This window comes from Ornithodoros turicata, chromosome 2 (genome assembly GCF_037126465.1).
Source record: "Ornithodoros turicata isolate Travis chromosome 2, ASM3712646v1, whole genome shotgun sequence".
Taxonomy (NCBI): domain Eukaryota; kingdom Metazoa; phylum Arthropoda; class Arachnida; order Ixodida; family Argasidae; genus Ornithodoros; species Ornithodoros turicata.
In genome coordinates this window covers 40,319,359-40,347,337 of record NC_088202.1, presented here as the reverse complement: position 1 = coordinate 40,347,337, position 27,979 = coordinate 40,319,359, and the positions used below count along the sequence as shown (strand labels likewise).

The 27,979-nt window shown below is 43.3% G+C and overlaps 1 protein-coding gene across 1 annotated transcript; it reads left to right on the top strand.

Moving 5' to 3' along the window:
• Positions 1–441: 441 nt before the first annotated feature.
• Positions 442–27,373, top strand: LOC135385320 (vacuolar protein sorting-associated protein 16 homolog). The gene is made up of 23 exons (XM_064614573.1): positions 442–540; positions 817–908; positions 3,623–3,723; positions 3,826–3,954; positions 5,758–5,902; positions 6,435–6,559; positions 6,671–6,790; positions 6,862–6,917; positions 8,351–8,425; positions 8,537–8,631; positions 8,737–8,813; positions 13,090–13,221; positions 13,283–13,411; positions 15,821–15,964; positions 16,118–16,252; positions 16,597–16,705; positions 16,762–16,856; positions 17,817–17,921; positions 18,004–18,084; positions 21,465–21,634; positions 25,165–25,261; positions 26,875–26,978; positions 27,082–27,373. The coding sequence occupies exons 1-23, from the start codon at positions 488–490 to the stop codon at positions 27,227–27,229; spliced, it is 2,517 nt and encodes an 838-aa protein (XP_064470643.1). The 5' UTR covers positions 442–487; the 3' UTR covers positions 27,230–27,373.
• The last annotated feature ends 606 nt before the right edge of the window (positions 27,374–27,979 follow it).

The window sequence follows — 27,979 nt, the reverse complement described above, 5'->3', positions numbered from 1 at the left end:
ACAATTGAAAAGCTCAGTGCGTCTTGCCTTGTGGCAAGTTTTTTAAAATTTGGTATTGGTCCTGAACACTGAAGTACTTGAATTGCCGATCAAGTGTGCCGGCGCGGGCGTGCACAGTGATCATTCCGAAACTCAAATTCTAAAGCTATAAATTCAAACTCCTGCGTAATGTTGTATGTTCGTTTCATGTTTCTTTTCGAAGTAATTTGTCAATGATGACATTATATAGATAACAAAATATAAGAGTTGAAATATCCTTCTCCACTAGTTCATCAAGTCAAAGAAATTTTAAATTCTGGGCCGCAACTGTATACGGCGTTTGGCACTCACAAGCTGCAAATTGAGGAGGCCTCTGTGTAGGATTTGATGTAGAGTGATAACGATTTGCAATTGTGAATCTCAACTCTCAAACTCTCAACCATCACAACTGCTTCGCCGAAAATGTCTGGCAACGACGAGCAGAAAGGGAGGGGGAGGTGCCACAGTAATGGCGCTGTTCACGGCAGACTGGAATCCACTTGGGAAAGATGTTTACTACCGGTACGTGCACATTTTGCGTAGAAAACGCTTAGCAGTGAGCTAAGAATATGGTTAGCTCCTTTGGAACGTATTTGTATTTGGATTCACTGGTTGTCCTCATCCCGACAAACTTTTTCTGCATGTCTCGCTGATCAGCTGATGTACTGTGCTTATTCTTCTTCGTACTTAAAGCTTGCCTTCTCTACCTTAAAGCTTCTTCGTCGTCTTGGCATATTGACACTTAGTTTGGTTTACTTGACACACATGACACTGATTTGCATTATTTCTGGATTTCAGGAAATTTGAACTTTATGCGATGGGATGGCAGGAGCAGAATTTGTGCATCTCGGACTTCACTATCGCCGCTGCTCCATTTGGTGGTCCTATTGGTCAGTGGCATGCATATCTTTTTCTTACATCCCACTAATGTTACGGTAGCAAGTTTTCAGGTAATAGCCAATGTTCCTGGTAAAGTATAGACCTTGTTGCGTTACTCTCAAACCACTAATCTCCGTGCGCTCCTTAGCCTCGTTCCCAACGACGACACAACAGGGGTGGACTGCCCAAATTGCTCATTCCTATTGGAATGAATACTGGTGGCCGCCACCTTTAATGAGTATGATTGACGAAACGTAACATTCCATATAACTAGGGAGTGACTTTTTCGGGTTAAATCTGATTCTGCATGATTATTCCCCCCCGAACTGACCTCCGACTGATTCGGGTTAAACCCGATTTCTCCCCGAATTCCAGTCACTATGAAATCCTCAAGTAACGTTTCCACTGAAGACGAACAAAGGTCGCCACGTGTAACACATGTAAGAATGGGTCACTTATGTTCCCAGCAATGCACCCATGTGTGTCAACACTGTCTATGCCTTCGAGGATTACCGCTGGAAGGTCACGATTCCACACAAAAAAAGAGAGAGATTAGGAAAGGACTTAATAGACAAAAGGAGAAACAAAAACACCCGAAGGCACAATTATCGCCCGATTTCTCCCTGAATTACAGATTTCAAAATAGCGCCCGATTTTTACCCCCCGAATCTGAGAAAGGCATTTAACCCGAAAAAATCACTCCCTACATATAACTGGTCATCCGGTAAACATCTGAGTAGTGTACCTACGTTCGAAAGATCAAGGAGAAAGGAGATTGCTTGCTTCCATGTGCGATATGCACAGTTGTTCACATGAGGAGTGTTGGCCAATGCGATATCTGTCCTACACTGGTTCCCGAGCGGGAGAAAATGAACACGAAAAGACACGGAAATGAGGGAACTCTGCAAACGGCAGTCCACACATGCACAGTTCCTGTGACTGCCACAGGGTGGCAACACTAATGGCGGCACCCATTCCTTGAGCTGCGTTTTTGTGTATAGACGGGGATATCACATCACTGCTTCTTCACACTGCACACTGTCACACTGCTTCGGCTTCTGCATTGTGATAAAACAAATGAGGATGCACTCAGCGAACACGACCACCTTCGCATGTATTATTGAGATAACGGCATCGCATCCGCGCGATATCGTCCAGCATACACATTTACACCGTCGCCGCAAACCCAAACAAACGTCGCAATGATTGTTTCAAGCTCAACTGTCTCTCACTGCTTTTATACATCTATATGGAGACATTACATTACAGACACACTATGTGCGTTACACTTCTCGAGCACGAGGAGGCAGGCTACTTAGGGCCCCCATGCGGTAGAGGGTTGAAGTATTTTCATAACATAACAATGATAACCACTGCTGAGGGTAATGTCAAGTCAACAGCTCGTGGGAAGGCGGACACCCCAGCAGCACAAGTGGGACGCTCGAAACACTCTTTCCCTTGATTTCTCCTAAGCGCCGCTAGGGTGGCTCTCTTCCCGCTCTGCACAGAGCCGTATATTAAAAGGGAGTCTGGCCATTAATGGGTCATGCCTATACCTGAAGCTCCACCCACTTTTTCAGCTTTCCGACCAGTGAAGTCTTGAAATATGGGGCGCTATCAATCAGCCTATCCTCACTATTTGCCCCCCCTATCCAACATGGGCAGCGCCATTTTGGGTGGAAAGTGGATTGGATGGGATTGAAATGGATACGTCTCGCAATCTGCAAAAGTAGTGGATTGTTGGTGCAAATTTGATAAGCGCCACCTAGGGAGCGTAAGGGACGTCGGGAATTGTCGTCTGCTTCCGTCGTTGTACCACTGCCGGCAGAACCACCTGCTGGGACACATTCTGTTGTCGGTATGATTTTTAAACAAATCTACATAAATAGTTGGAATATAAGGGGCAAGAATGTTTATATCCATGAAATCCAGCTGTTAAAAATAAGATTGTACAGCACAGCGCCGTTTTTATGATGATTTCGTTGTGATCGCCGTGTTCACTAGGCCTAACACCGGCGACAAAACGTATTATTTTCAGTTAGATATTGATGCATGAGCATAAGTTGAAACTGATTTCCGAGAAATTTATATTAGGATGTACGTTTGCAGCGTAAAATCAGGGTAGTCTGTGAAAATTTTTTGTCACGAAATCCCCGCTTCACTATGTTTGTTTTCATCGCCATTTTGGGTGGCAGTATGGTGTCATGGTGACCCCCTTGGTAAAAAGCAAACCAATCAGAGGAGCGAAACTGTGATTGACAGGTCGAGCCTCTTTTTGTGACTCCTCCCAATGGCCAGACTCCCTTTTAATATACGGCTCTGGCTCTGCTGGTTGAAGGTGTGTTCAAATTACCTCTGCTTCAAGCTGTAGCAGCTTGGCAGCCAGCGTGCCGCGTTAATACCATACCTATACAGCATGCTCTCATTTGCTTTGCAACAGGAGAGAACTTTATATGTTGTCCTAGAAAATCTGCATACTGATTTAGTACCTTAGCACTGCCGAAATGTTATTGTCGTAAATTTCCTGTCTGGTCCACCATTTCTGGATCATGTGGAAGGGAATTCTAAATTTTCCTTCTGTCATGCTGTCAGTCTAAATACCATAGGCATTGCTGGCCATTTTCCATGTGCTCGAAGTATTGGAGGACCTTTTTGAATTGTTTTCCATTATTGCTGCGTTATATGTGTTTTTGCTGGAATTATGCTTTCTATGTACCTTCTACAGCTATCATAAGAGATGAGCGCAAGGCGTTGAAAGTTAAGCTTGGTTCCACTCGGCTAATTCACCTCTTCTCAGCGAGTGGCCATACGCTTGGAAACATACGGGTAAGCATGACTGGCTGGAATTTGCATTTGGAGTACGGAGCAGATTCATAGTTTGTGAAGCTATGTACCGACAGTGTTCGTAATGACAAAGCTTCTTTGCAGCACGAAGGCAACAGCATCGTTTCTATGGGATGGTCTCACACTGAAAGCTTGGTTTGCGTGCAGTCAGATGGCCTTATTTATGAATACAGTCTCACTGGCAGAATACTAGCTAACTTCAGCATGGGTCAGGTAATTTTATGTTCCTAATGTCTTATGGTACTTGCATAACAAATTGTGAAGGCAGTGTGGCTTTTCGCCTCTCCAACTACCTATAGAGGCGCTCGCATCGTCCTCAAGATGGCGGAGAAAAGAATGATTGTCAATGAATAAATCGCCCTGCTTCATGCCTTCTTCCACGAGACACGCTTCAAAACTTCTACAAATAACATAACTCGCACGTGGTTTCCTGCTGTCTTCGTTGTTTTCGTTCACGCCGCTCCTGCGATAGTATCTTTTTCCTCTTCCCCTTCTCAGCATTGAATATTCTTCTCCGCTGTAGTTTTGCACTGCGGAATTGAGCAGTGCTGTTACTGTTTGAGTTCTGTAAGCCGCAACACTCCATCGCACACGAAGGGAAGTCGCGGCAGTTTCGGGTCAGCACGTCGTTTACAAGACATCGCCTGTTGGAGGCTTACGTGTCTGTGTCATGCATGCTTGTAGACTGCCTCGGTGAATTCTCGTTGTTTACGTTGAATACAGTATACGACGTAAACAACGAGAATTAGCCAAGGGAGGCTACTAACATGAACGACACAAACACATAAGCCTCCAATGGGCTCACTGGTTCAAAGCAGTGGCAGGTGCGTGTGCCGGCAACGGATACTGTACTTTGGTAACTTCTGTTCAAGGAACTGTCTCGTCTCACTTACAAACTGTTGCGAAACCCATATCGTTTTTACACTATCGAGACTCCGATTGACCCACCCGCAGAATCAGCTATTTGAAGGACAGTTGCAAGCTTGCTTTAGCTGCTAGGCGTTTCGTCATTCCTCTCATGCAGTCACAGGGTCCTATAACGGGGAAAGTTGCAAAGAAGTGTCAAGTCACAGACACGTTGTGAGTGAAACCATGTCAATAAGGTCAAGTTAACCAAGTCAGAAGGTGCTTCCCTTGTCCGCCTTTGATGTGGTGTTGCCGGGAGCATGAGAGCGTTGTTACGGTTGCGCACGCTATCTGCACCGTACCCGAACTTTAAAAATTCTTCTCTCCACTATAAAAAAATTTACTTGTTTAAAACTTACTCCTTGTGTTCTTTGGGCATGATACCTTCTTCCAGCTTTCACTGTACTTCTTTCTGCGTTCTACCATTTTTGTTATTTCAGGTTAAAGTTGCAGTATTTTCGCCAAAGTTGCATTTCGCGTATTATTTTCTCATATCATTGTGTTTAGCCTGTCAACGAAACTTTTTTGGCTTGTAGTATCCATACTTATCTCAATGTTAAAAATAGTTTTGTCTCTTTACTTCTAGCGATGTAGTCCAGAAAAAATGCGAAACTTTGCTTTTCGAAGCATTTTTCGCGCCTCCTTTAGGATACATATGGCGAGTAACCAGAATATTTGCGACCCTCAGATAGGTAGATGGACACTTCTCCCTTGCGATATCTCTATAATTTTGGCGGCGGCATGCGTGGACTGCAGGGGTGGTCAGGGGCTGAACCCGTAACTTTAAACAGACACTTAGGGACAACTATTATGCGATGGCAGCTAAAACATTTGTTTTAGTGGTTTCCCCAAGCGATGAATCAGTATGAATTTTTATAACAAAATCGACGAGGGTCGAGCGTCACCTCTGGGACGTTTGGCATGGAATGACCCAGTACCGTAAGTACAGGATCCCACACACAAGAAATCTGAAATACGTATTGGTATAAAATTTGTGTGCATCAGTGAAAAGTGTTACCTGAAATTATCTCGATTTGTTTATTACTTAGAGCTTCGGTTGACTCCCAAAAATATGTGTTGAGTCTGTCTTTAACTATATAATTTTTGCAGGTTCCCAAAGACACATCGGTGCTTGAGTGCAAGATCTTTAGCACCGCAAACCGTACAGGGGTTGCTGTGCTCACTGGGTCGTACAGTTTCTTCCTTGTCGAAAACCTGTCAACTCATCGTATCCGACAGCTGGCAGAAGTGCCAGGTAAGTGTAACATGGCCTTGCCCAGTTGTAATGATGAGGGCAGTCTTAACAATGACCTTACGTATCGTAAAGTCCCTGTACGGGGTGCATCATGTGTTCTGTCTACATCCCATAGAACTTAGTCTGTACTCCAAAGCAGTTTTACATTCACATCAGTAAAATTTAGGACCTGCATAGCAAAGGTTAGGTAGGGATTAATTTCTAAGAGACTTATCATGTTTCATATAAAAAAATGGATCCCAAAACAACTTCTCGAAAAGCATGCAATGCTAGCATAAAATTTTGGCTACTTCCCTCTTGCAACTGAATATCCACAAGCAAATAAAGTCAAGCACATGAACAGTAAAATACAGATAGCAAAGTCACATGTCGGGTCTTCATGATGGGCACTGCCACCTGACGGAGCACGGGTAGAGGCATCACCTCTCAGTGACACAACGAAAGCACTTATATGGAAAACCATATTGTTTGCCAGTTTTCTTTCTTCATTTTGTATGTTTAATTTTTGTTACCTATCTGTTTCTTATGTTAGGACTGTCATCACCTCCTTCAAGTTGGGCAGTTGTTGCAGTAGACCAAGCAACTAAAGTTATTGTTGCAAAGGACAATTCAATATATGTGCTCGACGAGAGAAGCGGTGATGGTTGCATACTTGAGGTACTGTGCCTTTACAAATATAGTATTTACTGACCTGTTGTTGTAGTTGAGTGTACATAAACCCTGTCTTTGAAATGCTCTGTGTCTAGTTGATGTTCTTATTACACCTAGCAACCACAAATCTCAACGGCATTTTCTGCTGTGACAGAAATGGCAGTCTCGTTCGATCACAGCAGTATAGTTATGTTCCTAGATACTGGGTGCCTATGGATGGGCACTTCTGATTTGAAGGTGAGCTCAAACAAAGCCATCACAGAGTAAGTTTGTATGAATTATATTTTAAGTAAGATAGTCCTGTGCAGAAATGTCTCTGTGAAGTTGACACGAAGGCAAAAGCAAGGCCAAAGCAGATGATGTGGTAAGCTTGCTGCACCTGTTTGACTGTTCATTACTCTTGACTTCACATTAGTGAGAAGTAGACAGCAAAATATCATAAAGCAATACCGAGAGAAAGGCAGTTTGTCACCAAATTATGATGATGATTAGAGCCTGAAGTTTTAGGGTTTAACCCGATTCTTCCTCCGAATTTACATCCCGAATTGAAGGTTGCCTCTTTAGGGTGAAACCCAAATTTTACCCATCAAATTACCCTCACTGAGACGTCTGTAGGAAATGCGCACCACCTTGTTTGGCAGCAAGTGCAGTTACATCACCGTTTAGCACACGGGTAGTTTTTTCACCTGAACCCGCATGAATTTAGAGCCCATGCTTATTTTTTATACCCCCAAATTTATAAAAAAATATACATTCCAAAAACTTAAGGGTTTTATGATCAACATGTTCTAGGAACCTTCTCACTATCACTGAACATGCCCTTCAGTGAGCTTCTCTGGTGTGCACACTAAGCTGTCACTCCGTTTTTTTATTCATTTTTTTTCATTTTTTTAGTTATTTTTTAAAAGGGCACTAGAATGCACCTGTGCAAAAAGAAAAAAAAAACATCAGTGTGATAATGCGCACTAAATTAGTTCACACAGCGTTACAGTTTAGAAGAGAAACGCAATCAAAACAGAGCTGTCTTTAGTGGCAACTAATGGATCCTCAGGCAGCAGGAGAAGCTAGCGCATGCCTATCATGCGCGTGTGGATGTGGAACGGCTCCTGTCATAGCATTGTGTACATTTGCGGCATAATGCGGATTGCCCCATTTTCAATACCGATTTACCGAATTCTAGCCCACAACGGTACTCCCAAATGTTCTAGTGATAACAGTCTTCACGTCCTTCAAACAGCGATACCAGGATGTTTGGCATTCCTGCAGAATTTTTATGTCACAATTACATTGTCTTGGCTGAGAAACCCTACATTTCTGGAATCCACTGGCAGGGAGGTCCAGGAAGGTCTGGAAGCCAGAGGCGGCAATTCCCCTTGCAACATCGACCAATCCCAATCCTGACGGTCCCCATGTACCCCAGTACAATATTCATACGCATCTAAATATAGTATTGATCTGACTGGATGTTGATGAATTATGATAATTGCATGTGTTGATCTGACTAGAAGGCAGCATTTTTTCGATATGTATTTGGGTGAATACAAGAATAACGTCTTGCACACATTGTACAATTATCTATGTGGAACACAGACGTGAATTGCGCCAAGCCTTGGCAGAAATGTATCTGCGCTCTGGTTCCATATATTTCCAATCAGCATCATCAGGCTATGTAGATGGCGATACAGTGTTCATTTATGTCCAGTGTTGCACCTGAGTGTCAAACTCTCAAATGTACTGGAAATAGCTATGAAAATTTCTTGCGGCCACTAATTGGGACCCTACAAAATTGTTTTCTAGGTGTGGACGGAAAGCTGTCGTCTGCCATTGGGCAAATATCATGCTTGTGATCGGCCTTGAAAAGGACTTCATAAAATATCTTTTTGCATGTGTATCTCGCCTGTGCTGTGCTGTGCACAAAAGCCCTCATGAACGTACAGTGTTGTACATGCCCTGTCCAGTACATTCCTTAACAGCGACAAATACTTATACTTTTGATGATGCTGTGCATTTAGCCCAAGAACTGGATGGTATTCGTGTAATTAGTAACTCATCCCATGAGCTTCTGCAAAAGGTTCCAAGTAGGTTTCCGACTGGCTCAGTTATAGTAATTCTTGATATAAATTTCCTGCCCCTGTCTCACGCAGCTGTGACATGCCATCATAATCCACTGTTCACATTTGCAGACATCGTTACCGAAGTTTTGCGTATTGGATCCTTGGCACCAGGAGCCCTTCTCATGGAGGCCTTGTCTGAATTCGAGGTAGACAGCACACAAGAGTGCACATTTGCTCACGTTCAAGTGTTCTGCATTGAAGCCGATGGCACTACTGTATTACTACAATTAGAGCCTGAAGTTTTCGGGAAATATTTTCTTCTAAATTCGGGGGTAAAAATTGGGTAAATAAACATGTGCACTAAATTCGTAGGAATTCGGGTGAAAAATCGGGTGCTAAATTCGGGGAGAAATCGGGCTCAGTTACTCAAACTAACTGTACTGGTTAGGTACAAATGGTGATGCAATTGCATTTGCAATTCCCAATCCCAATTCGGTGAAGAATTGGGTTAAACCCTAAAACTTCGGGCTCTAACTACAATCAGGTCATGCATGCAGATGAAGAGCGAGACCTACTAATGCCACCCCTGTGTCTATCCCGATGTCGTTAACAACATACACCCGCGTCACAACCCCTTTAAAGGGGCGGTCGCATCCATTCCAGTCAGCTTCGAAACTATAGTGTCATTTAATTCCTCATGGACCACCTGACACCGGTATACAAAATCCCACGCGAAGGAGTGACGTAGTTTGACTGTTATTAGATGTAACACATCTCAAGAGCAGATGCTGGATGTTGAGAGTATGCAGGAATTCCCTCTATGGAAAAACGAGAAAACATCACTTCCTCGGAACATATCTGAACACGGCCTTGAGAAGAGGAATGCCGTGGCCGTGTGGGTGTCCCGCGGGGCAGTTACGGGGCACGTGGACGTCACCTTTCTCCTCTGAGTGCCGCCCTCTCACTCCTCCAGTCTGGGAGTGACGTCACGCTGCCGGAGCCTCTGCAGCTGGGTAGTTTCATTTTAAATCGAACAACGGATGAAAGTCGTACTTTTTAATTCGCCCAGAAAAAATATATGTTAGAGGACAGCTCAAACGAAGCAAATCGCACCACGTGCAACGCTCGTGTGTGGGGTAGTTTCTGCGAGGAAGAGGAGGAAAGTCTGAGGCTGCTTGAGCGCGCTTTCTTCTGGACTGAATTTCACGGGATCTAGCTCCATTGATTTTATGCCTAGGAACTGGAGGTTTTTTATGATTATAGGCTGCACCATAGACTCCGTCGACAGCTACCCACAGAACTCTGAGGGCCACAGATTTTCTGTTAAAAAATGCCAGACTTGGCGTAAACATTCAAAAAGGCCAAACTTTGTTACCAATTTGCTTCATGACGAAACGTTTGAGGACATCGAGCTTAGTGCCATTCGATAGGACATTGAAAGACCTTTCGTACTGTATAAAGTTCATATTTCTCAGGCCAATGCTTTCTGTGTTATTAGCTTGAGAATAGCACATGGTAGGCGAAAATTGTCAATTTTGCATCTCAATTTTCTCAAAAATTCCATCTTTGATTTCCTTGATTATTTTTGAAAAGGTGGCGTCATGCCTCTACTTTAGACGCCAAGTGAGACAATCTTTTATTTTTGCCCGAGAGACGTGCAGCGATTTTTTTTTGTCAGGCAGGATCCACGAGGCTGCGGCCTTGCGCGCCCCACCTACGAGCACGCGACCTTCAACCTCTTCTTCGCTACAGGTCTCCCGCTGACGGAGAAATGAATGACCACACTGCATGAGCTTGTTGTAGTGTCCCCAGAGCATCACTTTACGTTTACCCAATGGTCTCCCAGTTCCGTCAGGCTCATTCAAACCGTGGGAGAGTACATGATTTGCCTGTGCACCCTTGACGAGAAGCCCCAGTCCTCGAACATACCGACAAAGTAGTGAGAAGAAACAAAGCGCTTCGTAAAGATCTTTATCCAGTGGTAACATTGTAGCTTTTGTTTCACGTTGCCACCAGTCCCCCCGGCAGTGTGAAAGTCACATCCTTTTCATTGGTAGAAGAACGTTGCGGAAGTTTTGCAAAACATAAAATGTGCCCATTGCGAGACCCCTGCAGGTGATGGATGCAACCGTTGGATTAGCATCGTCCGATAGGTTTAGGTATGACCTTTCACATGATATAAAGTGACTGGGTTCAAGCGCATGGATGCCAAAAGGATTACTGAATACCACACCGAGGGTTCAAGGTGCCTACGGTAGAGCCCTGCATGGGCCGACTTTTACGGGCCCGACCCGGCCCGGGTGCATCGAAAAATGGCCCGGCCCGACCTGGGCCCGGACCTTCATATTTTTATGCAGCGCGACCCGGCCCGGTGACCCAGTGACTAGAGCCCGGCATAGTATTTCCAGTCGCGACGTACGCGTTTCTGGCGATTATCAAACAAATTTATCAGTAAATTTATAAGGAGAGAAGACAAACATACAAGTGATGGCGGTTTAACACCATAACCGCACCAGACCAAATTAAATCCAGAACGTACGCGGGCATGGGCGTTATCGTTACACTGTCAAGATTTTGCGGAGGTAGAGGATGCTGTCGACAAACCCCTTCTCCCAGTCCATACCCCTCTCACCAAGCTTTGCCAAGTGATTGTGAAATACGTGAGGAGTGACGAGCAATGTAAAGTGGCTTTCAGAATGTTCTAGAGGGTCGAATCATATGCCTAATGCAGTATCCCTTGCTTGTCTTTGCAAAATATGCACAGGAATGACACAAGCGCATGATGATATGAACTAATGCATCTCCATTGTGTGGAATTAGCTGCGTGGCCCGGCCGGGCTTGACTCTCGGAAACATATTTGTCGGCCCGGCCCGCGGGGTTAGCGTATTTTGTCGGCCGGGGCTCGGCCCGGCCCGGAGCACACAACCAATAACAAGCCCGGCTCGGCCCCCGTCTCGTTTGTTCTCGTTTGTTCTCGATTCGTTCTCGATTTGTCTCGTACGTTTTGCATAAAACAAGGCCTCTGTGTTGCCGTGACGGCTCGGGTTGAGGTGGATCGTACGCGGCTGTGGTTTCCGTTCCAATTGTGCTTTGGTGTCGTTACTTAGTGAACAGTATTGTGCCTGTGTGTGCAGCATATATATGATACGACTAAATACATTCCATACATGTGCCACTGTTGTATGCTGCGTATGACCATTCTAAAAAGAAAACGCTTATTTGGCGATGTGTTTTGGGGTTTCCCACAGATCGCGAGCAGATGAGCTCTACTACTTTACTTTGGTATCTATGTTGCCCTCCTGGTATCAGTAAGATATGGTAAACTCAATGTTACACAGCTATGCATTCATCGGTCCGCTCTTTTGCCTCGGAGATACCAGTGTCCATACAGTTCAGAGCCCATAGTGTTGACCACAACATGGAGAAGTCATGATGGTCGACGACCTCTTCAAATGAAAGCACTGGTAACTGCGCCGCGTCTTCATGACTATGCATTTGTAACCAAGAAGAAGCACTGTATTTCAATCTGAATGTTTGTTCACACTTAGCAGCATCACTTACGAGTCTCCGGGACATTCGTGTTTCGAAATCAAAGTTGGCGGAGCTTGCGCTCCATTTCCATAAAACGTTTTATCAAGAAGAGCAGACATGTCGCCTGTACAGCGTTCAGTTCATCACCTGTCCTTTCCACGACGTCCGATGAACAACGACGCTTCGTGCTCATTGGGCTTACCGGTGCCGCGACGCCGGAGAAATCGCAAAAAAGAAAGAAAAAGACTGCGCGGTCACATGACGTCAGCGGCTGGCAGCCGAGAGAGGGGGCATTTCTGCCACGAGATTCAAACCTCCCTCGCGAGCCAGGATTGCGTGCCACGCTCAAACTTTTTGTGCGAATATGTATCACAGGGCTCAGAATCTTAATTTCTACTTCTCCCGTCATATTTTATTCCGATCATTTTTCCATGCTCCTTTAATAGGCAGGATAACCTTGTGGTTTAAAAACAAGGGTAGTGGCTGAAGTGCTTCCTTTACCTGGACCAACCATAAATCAAGTCCAATGAGCTCCTAAGTGCAAGAATTAATTATGGTCCTTTCTGTAACAAGGATATTGCACTCATGTTAAAGACCAAGTTAAGGTGATTCTTGTTTCTTGACATGTAAGGACAGTTCTTTTAGCAATTTTTCCTCCCCGAAAAGTTAAAACCTTTTGGGCCTGCTTGCACAAACGTTGGGGGGAGTTCCTCAGCAGCTTTGACAGTGCTCTACACACAAGCAGCGTTGATGACGGTAGCACGTGCCCAAAGAAGCTACTGAGGATGCCACTGAAGACTTTCCTTAATGTTAGTGCAAGAGGGCTCTGGTAACGAAGCGAGCAAGTACCCAACAACGATACTTCTATTGGAGACTGCTATATAATCATGTTTGATTTTGTCACAAGACTAGCATTTGCACCAATGTTTTCTTTGCGTTTTCCCCACTAGAAAAAGAGTTACAAAGCTGATGAGTACCTACGGATGATCATTGATGACAATAATCTCGAGTTGGCAGTCTATCAGTGTATCGATGCAGCAACACATCAATATCCCCCCATGTTCCAGAAGAAATTGCTCAGGGTAAGCACCACTTTCCTGTGTTATGCATTGATTGTTCCTTAACAAATATTCTTGGTTGCAGGCTGCATCTTTTGGAAAGTCATTTATTCCTAGCATGGATCCTGAGAGCTTTGTAAATGCTTGTCAGACACTGCGTGTCTTGAATGCTGTCAGAGAACACACTATAGGACTACCTCTCACATACACCCAGTATCCTTGTGTGCTATGCATTACGCTTGACCTCACTTGCACAGGGCTTCAACAACACACTGCTGCCCTCTCGATATCCAGGGAATATCCAAGAGCAGACATTGGGACACCCTTTTTAGATCCGTTTTATGTGCGCCAGAGGGGCAAAGTGAGACAAAAATTCAGGTCTGTTGTAGGTTCACTGGATGTCCACGGCGGACAAAAACTGACAGCAGTGGGGACGTTCATTGGCATTTCATGGTTTTGCTTTGAACCTTTTAGAGCTGCTTTGTGCTCGAGAAAGTCTCGGTTTAATTGTCCAAAGTATTTTGCTCTATGATACAAATGCACAAGTTCACAGAAAGGAGTCATGACTTTGAAAAATATATATATATTTTTTTTTTTCACACCTATTCTTTGAACACGCATGCATATGAATGATGTATAGGTGTACTTTTTCTTCTTCTTTTTCTTCATAAGCGAGCACACGTTTTGACTACAAATCACCACCTTCCTTCCGCTATTTTGTTTTCAATCTCAGCCACCACAGATTTCATTTTCTGTTGCTCCTGTTTCTTTGTTTCCCATATTTCCCATAACAGGCAATGAGTGCAGCATTTTAAAAGCCGCAACAGAGACACATAAAAGCATCCAGGGGCACTAAGTTGAGCTCAGTGGCATTTTTTTGCTGAGAAGAAGCAGGTACTATAGATTGCTTGTCTTGCGGATTACCGCAAATTCGAGAGTCCTGCTTGCCTCTGAATCAAAATGAAGGGTGATGTGCCTAAATTTGATTTGATTATCAACACAAACAACACTGAGGTGAGGAATCGCTTGGGAGTATTAACTCACCATCAACATAACGTCTGTGTTACTCACTAATTTCGGTGTTAAGGACTATGTCACCCGTGCACCACATCGGAACATCATCGGCATCACCGCTCGTGAGCGGGCCTCGTTCATTGCTGTTGTTCATCGTATAGGCATAGGTGTCCATTAAACGTTGTCCATCGTTCGTTATACAGATCCCTTCTTTATATTCTTACACATTCGGTTTGAGACATTCAGTAGGTCCCTCGAAAGTAAAACTTGCGTATGCAACAATCACATGCTTCTCTCTCTTTCGAAGTAAGTGCACCATCTAACATTCGATCAGGGACCTGATCGGGACAATTCTTGAAACTGCCGAGGCTGGGCATTTTGTGGATATACGGTCACTGATGTCCACCTATGAATCTCCCAGAGATGTCTGGCAGACATCCATTTCCGGATATGGACGTGCGGATCTGTACGTCTATCGGACGTTGAATGTTTGTTTAGGGGTCCAAAGAAAGATGATGTTGATGAGAACATACGTCTTTCCGATTGTTTACGTAGCCGACACTTAAGGAATTTTGTGTAACGTTGTGCCATTATGGTTCGGAATAGGGTTAAAGTAATTAAATTAATGTATATTTAATTTAATAACCTCTGTATACCTACCTGTATAGGCTGTATTTGTGCAGCAGTCGTGAAAATAATGATCATTTAGTGTTTATTTGCACAAAAGAGTTATTGTCGCCATAAGTTACTTTTATTTGGAAACTGTTCATGCCAGCTGACTACTTTAGGTGCTCACAGCACTGCACAGAGGGGACAAAGCCTCTGGACTGCTACGCAGTTTCGTCTGCGTAGTGCTTAACAGCACATTCCTCTTCATGTATCTTGCATTGCAGGACTGTATGCCAAGAAATTCTGACAGGCATACATATGGACCCGTGTTTGAGGATGAAACCCGTTTTTAATCACCCCAACCCCCGATTTACACCATTAGCACTTGGGGTAAAATCCGAAATTCAAGATGGCAAAATGCCAATTTAGCCACGAATACCAATTCAGCCACCAATACGAGCACTGGAGAACATTCAACACAGCTGTTCCGTACGTTGCGTCAATCTAAAACGCGAACAGTGCTTGTTTTAACTCTCCACCCGAAAATCTACTTTTCCACCCAATATCACCCAATTTTACGGCTCCTGAAGTAAGACCTGATTTTTACCCCACACCACCTTGATTTTAGAAAAACATAAAACCCAAAAACACAGGGCCCTCATACATCGCATTCCTTTGCTTTCCATGTGTGTGCCTTGTTTTTTTCATTCATTTGAGCTGTCATTACACATCATCTCCCCACCCCATCCCACCCCCCAAAATAACAATTGATATTCAAAATAGTCATAAATTTTCACCTGAATTCTGACTTCACAATGCCAGTTTTTGGACACATCTGGAGCTGGAGCAGCTCGTGTCCTCATTATTATACTGTATCGTGAATGACTTCATAGTCATACAAAGCTTTATGAAACTATTGTCCTGTGCAGCCTCTTTGTTAAGTACACAATTGCAAACAACTATAATGTTTCCTTGTTTGTGATCCTTAATAAGTCTTTGGCTAGAGTACTTAAGTATGAACGTCCTGTTGGATCGCCTGATTTTGAGGCAGCATTATTGCCTCGCACTGAGAATAGCCAAATTTCTGAAAATACCAGACACTGAGGGCTCTAGCCGAATACTGGCACACTGGGCTTGCTACAAGGTGAGTAAATCGTGGAGTTAAATTATCTGCACCTGTAGCACCAAAAATTAATGAAGACTAAAATTTGAGTTGTAATTTTATTCATCATCTCACAATAAAGTTTTTGTTGATTTGTAATTTTATTACATTTCTTCCATTTACACGATAACCCAGGTTGGTCAGCTTCACTTGGGTACTGATGATGTGGCAAGGGCAATCGCGGAGAAGCTGCAGTCCGCCCCTGGTATCCTGTACTCTGAAATTGCAAAGAAAGCTGTTGACTGTGGACGCCATGACTTGGCTGTAAAGGTGTGCCAATTGCAACTACAGTAGGAGAATACGAGTGAATGGAATGCGAGGAACGTGAGATGTAATGCCTGGTGGTGTGCCCCTGTATGTTATGACTCAGGAGAAGTGTCTAGTATAATTGTATTAAGGTGCTCTGTGTGCTGAACTTGATCGAACTTACAACTGCCAGTTCTCTAGCTGTTTGTACCTAGTATATACATTTGGCACCTCTCATGCTTTGAGTCACTTTGACTATGTAATGAGTGGAGCACTTTGATCTCACGATTTATGTTTGTAGATAATTTCATGAACAACTGTCCACATTAGCAAGGTTTTTGATCTGACTTTTGTGATGGCTTCCTTAGCTACTGGACTATGAGCCAAGGGCTTCCGAGCAAGTACCCATTCTCATAGAACTGGGCAAGGAAGACCTAGCCCTCGTTAAAGCAATTGAAAGTGGAGACACAGATTTGGGTAGGTTACCTTAGAGCATTAACTCTCAACTTTTAGGCACAGATTTTCTATTGCAGTTTACACAGTGATCTTGAAGCTGAAAGAGATGAAATCTTCCGAGTTTGACATGACCGTGAGAAGGTTCCCTGTTGCATGGTCCCTTTACTTGAAGGTATGAATCTCTCTGTTATGTGAGTGGCTATTACAATTGTAAGTTACTTTGAGTTCACATTTTTGCAAACAGCCTATGTTCTGAACTTAAACTTTCACTTAAAAACTGTAAAAGCCTTATAGTTCTCCTTCCTGTAGCCTGTAGTCTGCTTCCTTATTTAATTGTTGAGGGCTGGTTATCGATAGACCCTGATGTTTTAGGGTTAAACCCGATTTTTCCCCGAATTTGCACCCCGAATTGAGGTTCACCTATCTGGGGTTAAACCCGATTTCTACCTGCAAAACTGCATCTAGGCTAGGCACCTCAAGGCATCGACATACTAGTTTCTCACAAAATATGCGACTGCCCCTTACTTCTGGCACTCTGGATAAACGGTACCAGTGAACGTTTATTCTACAATAATGCCCGATTTCTCCCCGAACTCAGTCTGATGGTAATTTTTCTGCCCGAATTTGCATGAATTTTCGACATCAATTTATTGACCCGATTTCTACCCCCCGAATTTGGAAAAATATAAAACCCGAAAACTTCAGGGTCTAGTTATCGACAGTAAAAGGGTTGTGAGAGCATGCACGCTTCTCCTGTGTCATCCTGCTCCACACACAAATCAAGTACCAGCAGCATTGCCAAGCGGGTTAAGGCGTCCCTCTCGGTGGTGGTAGCCAAGGAGCTGAAGACTGGAAGGTGGTGGGTTCAAATCCTACCACTGGCTGTGCTGTCTGAGGTTTTCCCTGGGTTTTCCGAGACTTTCCTGACGGACGTCGGCACAGTTCCCCCTGAAGTCGACCCAGGATGCATACTATCCCCCCCTGTCCCCCAGAATAAAAAAAATTTAAAAATCGGGTGTGGACAAATTTGTAGCGCCAGCCACATGCCTTGGGAATCCATTCGTGAACCAATGAATAGCTGCTGATTCCTTCCTAACAGCATAGTTTGGAATTGTATCTCATATTGTTTCAGCTCTGCAAAGAGCGAGACATTCAAAAACTGGAGGACCTGTACGATCAAGAAGACAACCACGTGGGGGTTGCCGAGTGTAAAATTTTGGAAGCATATAAGACTAAGGTAAGTTACGTTTTAAATAAGCATGGCATTGCCATGACAATATTACAGGCAATTGCATTCGCCTTGTGCTCCCGTGTTGTAGCGTGTAGAGCAACGGATGGCAGCCCTCCAGTGTTCTCTTACAAGGTACAAGGATGCCAAAGAAGAACCATTTGCAGCTGCGGTACGTTGCTCGTCTTATTTAGTTAGTGGCCCCCACATAACGACTGCCAAATTTCACAAGAAGTAGTCCGATTGTGTTGTTTGACCCCCCATAGATCTTGTGCCCTTTTTAATTTTTACCTGTCTCGGTGGACGGATTTATTTTAACTTTAGCGTGCTGAAAATGTTCGTATGGTAAATGCCCTGGCTTTATTCTGTGCTGCAATATAGTTAAATTCTCAAGATCTGCACATTTCATAAATCATTTTGCAGTTTCCCTTTACATCCTGAAACTATTTTCTTCATTTCTTAAGTTTTTTTTCTTTTTACGTATATTCACCTTATAGCCACATGCATGACTGCCACACTGTAAAATTTTACTGTCCTGCGAGCAAGCACTGAGTGACAATCAATGATAACACTTCATTTTGATGATGATGAGTGGAGTTTACCCCTTTGCTCGCAACAATTTGATGACAATATAATGATGAGCGTCACAATGAGGACCATAGGACACCTATTGCCACAAAAGATGCCCTTGAGACATAGATTTTTAACTCTAGACCGTGACACAAAAAAGGACACATGAAAACACTTCGAAAAGAAGTGATCGGAAAAGCCTTCAACTCTTCTCTACAGAGAAGCCGTCAAGAGCGCCTCACAGCAAATCAAGACGTGTAGCACCACCTAGCTTGAGAATGGTGCCAAATGTGGCAAAAAAGAATCCTTAAAGGAGCGATAAAGTGACTTTCAATATTTTCAAATTTCTCATTGTTTTGAGTGTGCGGCTCAAAATGTGAATCTCAGCAGAAGATTTACGGCTGAATTTCGAACGTGGAGCGCTAGGCATGTGCTCAAATTTCGGTTTTGCCAAGCGTGCTCACCACCTGCAGGTGTTGATGTATTGCTGGTGACGTAGTTAGTGTTTGAGGATCAGGTGACTCGCAGTGGAGAGCTGACGTTGCAAATCGATCGTAGCAGACTATTTGCTGTTATGCGCTTCATTTCCAAGTTTTTCCGTTTAGTACGCGGGGACGTACAATCACCACTCGCAGACGACTGTGATTCGTCTTCATGGCCATGAACGGGGAAAGCACGTTCGTGGTTGGCTGCTGCCATTGAAAACATGATCCTGATTGGCTGACTATTAGTTGTTACGTCACGTCCATGAGTAAGCAGCCTTTTTCTGTTTAGGTGGTGTTGGCCTGGCGCTCCCGTGATGGTGCTAGCGGCTCCATTTTAATATAGTTTCCACAGAACTTTTGTAAATTCCACTGTGCAGTGACCTGACCGAATTCAACGGAAAAAATTTGCATGGTGATTAATAGTAGTGTGCTTGATGACTGAAGTGTGGTTTTGAGCCACGTTCATTACCACTTCGTTGCTCCTTTAAGGCTTTGTTTCTCTACAATGCCAGTCAGTAAAAAAGAAAGAAACAACCTAAATCTCTGGAGGAACTGCCACTACTCACATGTTACTACCAGATGTCCAGTTACCTAAATTTCATTATAGCATTCCAAAAAGAGGACCACACCAGAACGTCTTTCTTCTTGTCCTCTTTCCTCTTCTTTCCTCCTCCCCCCCCTCCCCCTCCCTTACTTTCTCTTCTTCTGCTTTGGCTTGCTGGTCTCTTACATCCATTAACTTTCTAAGTGTCGTTTTTTAATGCATTAGCATTAGGAGTGTCAAAATGGAAAAAGCTGTGTGTATGTGTGTGTCTGTGTATGAGATGGTGAAGCCTCACCGAGACAGCAGTATAAGTAAATGGGATATAAGAGGGTAAATGTAAATGGAGGTAAATGATTTGAAATTGAAGTAGTCAAAGGTTATTAAGAGTAAGAGTAGTTAGAGGTAATTAAAGGCAATTAAAGCAAGAAAGTTTATTTTAAAGGTAATGAGTGTAAGATATATGTACTGAAGAGAAAGGTTAAATGAAATTAAAGATTACCGAATGTAACCGCGGGTTACTGGAGGTAATTAGAGGCGATTAATGTCAATTAAAGCAGAATCTAGAGTAACTAAAATAAGAATGTAATTAAAGGGAATTAAATGAAATTGAAGATTACCTCATGTAACCTGGGGTTACCTTCGGTAATTAAAGGGTTATTACAGGGTAATTGAAAGTAACTGAAGCTAATTAAAGGTTAATTAAATGGACATACATACACCGGCAATACATCGGCATATACAATACATCGGCAATCCAGAAGATGTGGGTTCGATCCCTACAGCTGGCTAACCTTTTCAGTGACTTTCATCTTTCATCGTTGATTTCTTAGGCAATTTGAGGCTTTGTTTGTATCTGTCCCTTCTATGTTGTTCCAGCCTCAGAACATCAGTTTATCTCTTGTTCAACAGGTGCCGCTTGCGTCGATTTCCGTCGTATGAATGTGTGTATGAGTGAGCAAAAATGTAAGAGTGGAAGGAGGGGTGAGTGAGAGTGAGTGGCTGGTTTGTCGTCCCTTCAGATGACGCACCCCGAAAGTCACTGGAGAGGCGTGTTAGCTTAGCTCAATTGGTAGAGCCCTGGACCGGCAATCCAGAAGATGTGGGTTCGATCCCTACAGCTGGCTAACCTTTTCAGTGACTTTCATCTTTCATCGTTGATTTCTTAGGCAATTTGAGGCTTTGTTTGTATCTGTCCCTTCTATGTTGTTCCAGCCTCAGAACATCAGTTTATCTCTTGTTCAACAGGTGCCGCTTGCGTCGATTTCCGTCGTATGAATGTGTGTATGAGTGAGCAAAAATGTAAGAGTGGAAGGAGGGGTGAGTGAGAGTGAGTGGCTGGTTTGTCGTCCCTTCAGATGACGCACCCCGAAAGTCACTGGAGAGGCGTGTTAGCTTAGCTCAATTGGTAGAGCCTTGGACCGGCAATCCAGAAGATGTGGGTTCGATCCCTACAGCTGGCTAACCTTTTCAGTGACTTTCATCTTTCATCGTTGATTTCTTAGGCAATTTGAGGCTTTGTTTGTATCTGTCCCTTCTATGTTGTTCCAGCCTCAGTCAAGTATAGTCCGGAGGTAGACAACTGGAAGTCAGGTTACACCGGAAGTGGACAACCGGAAGTTGAGTTTAGACCAGATGTGGGTACCCAGAAGTCAAGTGTGGACCGGAAAAGGCGCTTAATGTTGACACATTTCTCTCACATTTACTGCTAAATCACCACTGAATTTTGGGGAAATCTGCAATAGCAGAATTGCAGCCAATCATTATTTAAACCCACCCTATTTTTAAAAATCCTGAAGTAGGCTGGTAAGGAAATGTTAACAAAGGAGCCTCAGGACAAGAGCCACTACTATTCTCTCAACTGCTTTTGTGTGCTTACATTTGGTGATATTTCTTTGAGGGAATTTTGTTACTTTACATGCACACTGTTGATGGTGAAAATCCCTCTTGATACAGCAAACTGAGGAACAGCTGCGTTTGATGAAATATCAGCTGAAGATGGAAGAGAAATTTAATGACAAGTTTATGGACCTCTCCGTTCAGCAGACCATGCGTCGTCTGATGGAAATAAAGGAAATGAAGCTTGCTGAAGAAATGCACAAAGAATTTAACGTTCCTGATAAAAGGTATTTAATATTTACCCATGGTTATTGATGCAGGAACACTGATGCACCAACTCACTTGGCCATGCTTATGTAACGCATAAATTTGTTGGAGAACTCTGCTATTAAATTTGAGAACACTCTAAGATATTGCATAATGTGATGTGAACTCAAAATGTTTTTGTGAAAAGAAACAAGTTTAGACAGTAACTCGAGTGTAGGGCTGTGCGAAAATTCAGCATTTCAGATATGAATCAATTATTCGTATTCAATTCAATTCAATATATTGACACCCAAAAATCCCTGTAGAGCGCGTTACATGGGTGGAGTGGGGTATAACAGGCATAAGAAACAACAATATACGTACTAGCTAACTAAGAACAGCATTAACAAGATGCAAAAACACAAGATATAAGATGATGGTTGATACTGTGAGTTACTCTTGAATGAGTCATGTAGTCATGGCGACTATGGAATCACGGAAGCTGGAAGGGTCGATAATAGCAGCGACATTAGGTGGAAAGCTATTCCATTCAATGAATGTTTTGGGAGAAAATGAATTGGCGAAAGAAGACGTGTTGTACTTATGACGAGCTACTTTGAATTCGTGATCAATGTGGGGTGAAATCCGGTAAGGTGGATTGATGTAGCATGATCTGAGGGCAGGAGTACGGTAGAATTTGTGAAAGAGTGATAGCCAAGAGATTCCTCTGCGTACGGATAGATCATCTAGGTCAATTTGTTGTTTTAGAGAAGAGATAGTGTATGGTGAGTAATTGTTAATGATGAATCTGGTAGCACGGTTTTGGATGGCTTCAAATTGATGGGTAAAAATGGTCGTATTCTATACAATTTGACGATTTTACATTCGTGGCTTTCAAGTAAATCGAATATCTTTGAGTATTCGAGATTTCCCGAATTCACGAGCCTCATGCGCTAAACCCATGCAACAGTTTCCCAAGGGTAATGTACTCTAGCTGTGCGTTCTGTGCGCGTGACGTCAGCACCACACAAATGCATTAAGCACGTCCGCAAATGATTCTTCAACGACTTCTGACCAGCCTGGCAGGAAGCCCGTTGTCCGGACCCGCTCTCCGTAACAAGCCTCCACTAGCGAAACTCGCGCAATAGGGGACGTGCGCTTCTCTAGGTGGCACACCGAACACTGCGGCGACAGAGCCACTGTGGGAGAACTTTAACTCTCCGGTCGCTCCCTGCATCGCCTTTTCATCACTGCCGATTTCACTGCCATTCAGAAAAAACAGATAAGGGTGGCAAGCGAAATGTGGACTATTCTTGCGAACACAACACTGCCACTGCACGTTTGTGAGCTCGTTTGCAGAAGCTACACGACCCAGGGGGCTCAGACTCCGTCAAAAAAGCGTGATCACAAGGGAGCTGCCATCCGTTGGTCATGGAAGGCATTGTCTTCGATTGGCTGCTTCATTCCATTAAACTTGACGTGCTCATTTTCCTGAATTCATCACTTGCTATCTAAATTTGGCGTACTATGTCCGTATCTCATATGTATTTGTTAAGCAAATAAGCAGTTAATATTTTCCCACTACATCACTTCCTTGTGTGCTGTCGTTTGTTATTCACTTTACTATCATAGAGCTCGATAGACCAGAGCATAGAATGGCGGATGGTTTCGCTTTTGCCATGTCCAGTTCCCGTTGGTTCGCAGAGCAGCATGAAGATGACTGTTTACTGTGTGCATTCATCTTTGGATTACGGTTGTCTTCGGAAATACATGCCTACATTTGTTATGACGGGTAACGATTTATTGATTTTGCTCGCAAAGCGTACAAACGCCACTTCAACACGTCATAGGTGGTAAACATCATCTCTGTTGGTGGAAAGCAAAGGGTTGGCAGTCGCAGGTAATCTCATAGATAAAATATGATTGACGTTTGATATGACAACGTTTACCTTGCGATTCCGATAGCACTACTCAATTCTGCACGTATCCTGGAGATTTGTACGTACTCAACGCAATTACATGGCTTGCCTCGCTTCCTGCGCTGGACATCGTTCCCTCCATCGGCTCGTTTCCCAGTTTGTTATCCCACGTGACTGCACAGGGTTGGCAACAAACTGAGCAGCTCCACTGTAGTTAGGGGGCACAAATTCGTCCACTAACACTGTCCATGACCAACAGACGGTCTATGACCATGACAAGCTGCGCACACACATGGACAAGCGGTCCATGTTTGTGCACCTTTGTGTGCACACAAAGGCGGTCACGTTCGGGGATGGGAGAATCCCATTGACGGCGTGCCAAGTACGTTCTCTAGAGTCTTCCTATATTAACTCTATGACACAACCACTTAGCGCCGTCGAATTCGAATGAACTTCCCACGCTGGGCCGGCGATGAGTCTTCCCCACACGCCTTGTTTCTCTGCTCCGAAACTTTAAGTTGAGAAATCTATATACAGTGAAACCTCATTAATATGTACCCACTCTACCGTAGTTCCGCTTAAACGGTAGTTGCGCTGAATCCCTGTCGCGACTGCAGTTGAAACCAATGTATTTGCTACCTGCCAGAGCCGTCGCAAGGCAAATTTGCGTCCGGGACAGGGCAAATCTGAAACGCCCGCCTCCCTCACACTCTAAGAAAAAAGGGTGTGAAAAGGTGGTAACTTCTATAGTTACCACCTAGGTCAACATAGCTTCTGATAAAGGGTATAAAAGGGTGGTAGAAGCAATTATCACGTATCCAAATTGCTAGAAAAAGGCCTACGCCCGCCTCGCTCATCGAATCAGGAGCAGTAACCCTATCATTCGTCGGTAGAGGGTAGAACTTTGCAACCTTTTAGGCACAACATATGTGACAACTATTACCTCCTAAAAGGTGTAACTGCTCCACTTTTTTTTTCCTAAGAGTGCACTGCCGTCAGAAGCCTCGTAAACAAAGAAAAGAAAACTCCCATTTACACTGCAGGGACCGTAAATTCAAATTCTGTTCATTCCTACTTTATACTGTCCAACCAACCTGCCAGGGCTTGCCATTCGGCGCCCTCTCTGGCGTGGGCGCCCGTGGCGGCTGCCCCTCTTGCACCCCCGTCGCTGCTGCTCTGTTACCCACATAAGATTACGCAGTGATTATCAAAATGGTTTTGCATGTGCTGTATGTGCAGATTGCTGTAGACAGTGCCGCTTGAAGTCGTTATTTGATTCGATGTTTGAAGTCGAATATTTGCAATATTCGTATTTGATTCATATTTGACATTTGTAGTACTATTCATACAGCCCTACTCGAATGACATCAGTGTAACTTGTGACGTAACGATTGCACCCTCACAGCTACCCTATAGCTTTCAAAGGTATTATCTGCATAGTCCTGTGTGCTGTTAGCACAGTCAAACTTTTAAGGGCTATGGACAAACTAGTGTCATTAGACTTAAATAAAATCTTTACATTTTGCCAAGTGAGAATTTCCATGGGACCTGACAAATTCAGTGTCAGACAAACTGTGGTAAACTTTACATGTAATAGTATATTATGCACTTCATTAATGCACTTGTCTTGGAATGATTTATATTTATTACAGGTACTGGTGGCTCAAAATCACAGTGCTTGCTGAGGAAGGCCACTGGATTGAGCTGGAGAAGTTCTCAAAGTCTAAAAAGTCACCCATAGGATACGAGGTGATATGGGCTTTCCTCTTTCTGTTAGAGGGTGTCAGCTTCTTATGTTGCCACATGAATGAACAATGACAGATGAATATGATGCACAAAAACTTTGGAGATGACATATTAATGATTGAATGGTTTTCTAGAGCATGTTGCTCATATTACCTGCTTTCTTCTTACATACATATATCTGCACAATAACCAGAGATACATGCATTACACTTTTCCCAAATAACTCTTGATTATGCATAATGTCAATGTACAATGTCAAAGAAGTCAGTGAAGTGCTCATTTGCATGAGAAGAAAATGGTGGGGTGTTCTTTTTCCTTTGTGATGATGAAAATGCATACAAAAGTTATTTGGATTGTTCAGATATGTGTTATTGTTTTTCTGAAAAGTAAATCTTCAATCTAAACTTCATATCCTGTATATTTCCCATACACAGATTAGTTTTAAAAATATAAACAACAGTATTCTAGGCAACTTCACATTTTTCAGACTGAGCAAATGTAATGTTTACCATGTTTTTCATGATTGCATTTGCTGCTCTCGCAGGCAAGCAATAATGGTAGTTTACCATAAAAAGACTAATAATGGCTCTACATGCCATCATAGCATTGAAAGAACAAAAAAAAAGACTGCAAAGCTCTTGAATAGAGCTGCAGAAAAGAGATTAAAAAAACTGCTGTTCTATATAGTGTCTGAAAGGAATGGGACATATCAGAAGGTAGTCATGATTTTAGTGTGAGTGTATAGCCCAAAGAACATACTACACCTCACCACGAATTTGAATTCCTGTATGCAACATATGTTTTATGCTCCATTACTGTAGTAAAAGGTTAGTCAAACTTTGTGAGGACTTAAAAGCCCCATAAATTTTTTTTGTCCTAGTTAGGAACCCCACCCCGACCTACGATGAATGTTCCGCACACATTCATACAACTATTCTCTAAAACCGCACCGGAAATAACACATTGTGGGTTCTCTTCATGAAGAATGGGTCCACACTCTTCACAGTAGAAACGGTGCAACCCACATATAACGACATATCATGTTACGACATGTCTCATGGTCCTCAAGGGGCATTAAAAGAGTTCTTAAATATGTGGGAAGGCTTTGACTAACTTGTTCATAAAAAGAAACTGCTGAGCTGTTTTACGTGGTGTCTGAAAGGGACGGGACATATCAGAAGGTAGTCATGATTTTAGTGTGTGTGTATAGCCCAAAGAGCATACTACACCTCACCATGAATTTGAATTCCTGTATGCAACATATGTTTTATGCTACACTACTGTAGTACAAGGTCAGTCAAGCTTTGTGAGGACTTAAAAGACCCATAAATTTGGTTTTTGTCCTAGTTAGGAACCCCACCTCGACCTACGATGTATGTTCCGCACACATTCATACAACTATTCTCTAAAACCTTACCGGAAATAACACATTGTGGGTTCTATTCATGAAGAATGAGTCCGCACTCTTCACATTAGAACAGTGCAACCCACACGTAGCAACATATCATGTTACGACGCGCCTCATGGGCCTCAAGGGACATTAAAAGTGTTCTTAAAAATGTGGGAAGGCTTCGACTAACTTGTTATATTGCTAAGTCCTTGCTGTCGCTCCATAGGCATTCGTCGATGTGTGCTTGAAGTACGGGAATAAGTATGAAGCACAGAAATATCTTCCCAAAGTAAACAAAGAGAACAAAGTCAAGTACTTCGTGAAAGTTGGGTGAGTTCCACAATGATGATATAAACGATGTCTTGGATGACATCTACTTAGTCAATACTGCAAGCTTACTACAGGGTATATTTTTACATGTGTTCTTAACTAGGAACCTGGATGAAGCAGCTAAGGTGGCATTTGAGCAGAAGGATGAGAGTGCTCTTAATTTTATCTTAAGCAAGTGCAACATAACAACAAGCCCAGGCATCAAGGACAAGATTGCCAACTTGAAAAAGCAGCTTGTGGGGAAGAAATAACTGTCTATAGTACTGTTTGCAGCAAACGCTTCAATTTCAGGACACAGACTACGCGCGACACCGCAAGTGCTTTTGTAACTGTGCAGCACATCTGTCTTTTTGTTTATGATGTACATAAAATATAAATGATTTTTTAGTACATAATGTTCGAGAGTACATATTATAGGCCTGCAAGAAGGTGTAGAGCATGTTCGTTGGGTTGAACATGGTGGAAGAACGCAACAAGGGACGAGGATGACAAACACGGACAGTGTTCATCTTAGCAACTGATTTATATTTGGACAAACACCTCTAGTCCGGAAAGTCCTGGGCAGCAAAGGTGAGCTCTAGAGGTGACAGGTTGACTGACCTCTGACTCGCATTGTTGGAGGACCGATATATGAAGGTCGCCTCCACAATCTCTCGTCCAAACAGAGAGGAGTGCATGTAGGACAAGAGCGTAGGTGGTCTTTTAGTCTGGCGGTCTTTAGTTTTTCGCTGTGCTTTCAAACTTGCTGGAATGATCCCTGCAGTGAACAGGCCACGAATTAATCAAGATTGCCAAGTTAATCACCGAAACAGGTTTGTTCTGTGCGATAGGAATGTCATATACTCCCTTCCGTTACCCTGTGGGGAACAATATATCGGCCAAACGTCACAATGCCTAAATGTTCGGCTCCTCCAACACAGAGCAAAAATTCGAGCTCAGTCAGATTAGTATATGCCTTTGAGACTTAATGACCACCTATGCTCTTGCCCTACATGCACTCC

Coding starts and splice junctions, on each gene's coding strand:
- LOC135385320 (XM_064614573.1), top strand. CDS start 488: ATGGCGCTGTTCACGGCAGACTGGAATCCACTTGGGAAAGATGTTTAC. Junction 3,955..5,757: donor CTAACTTCAGCATGGGTCAG/GTAATTTTATGT, acceptor TAATTTTTGCAG/GTTCCCAAAGACACATCGGT. Junction 13,222..13,282: donor TCCAGAAGAAATTGCTCAGG/GTAAGCACCACT, acceptor TCTTGGTTGCAG/GCTGCATCTTTTGGAAAGTC.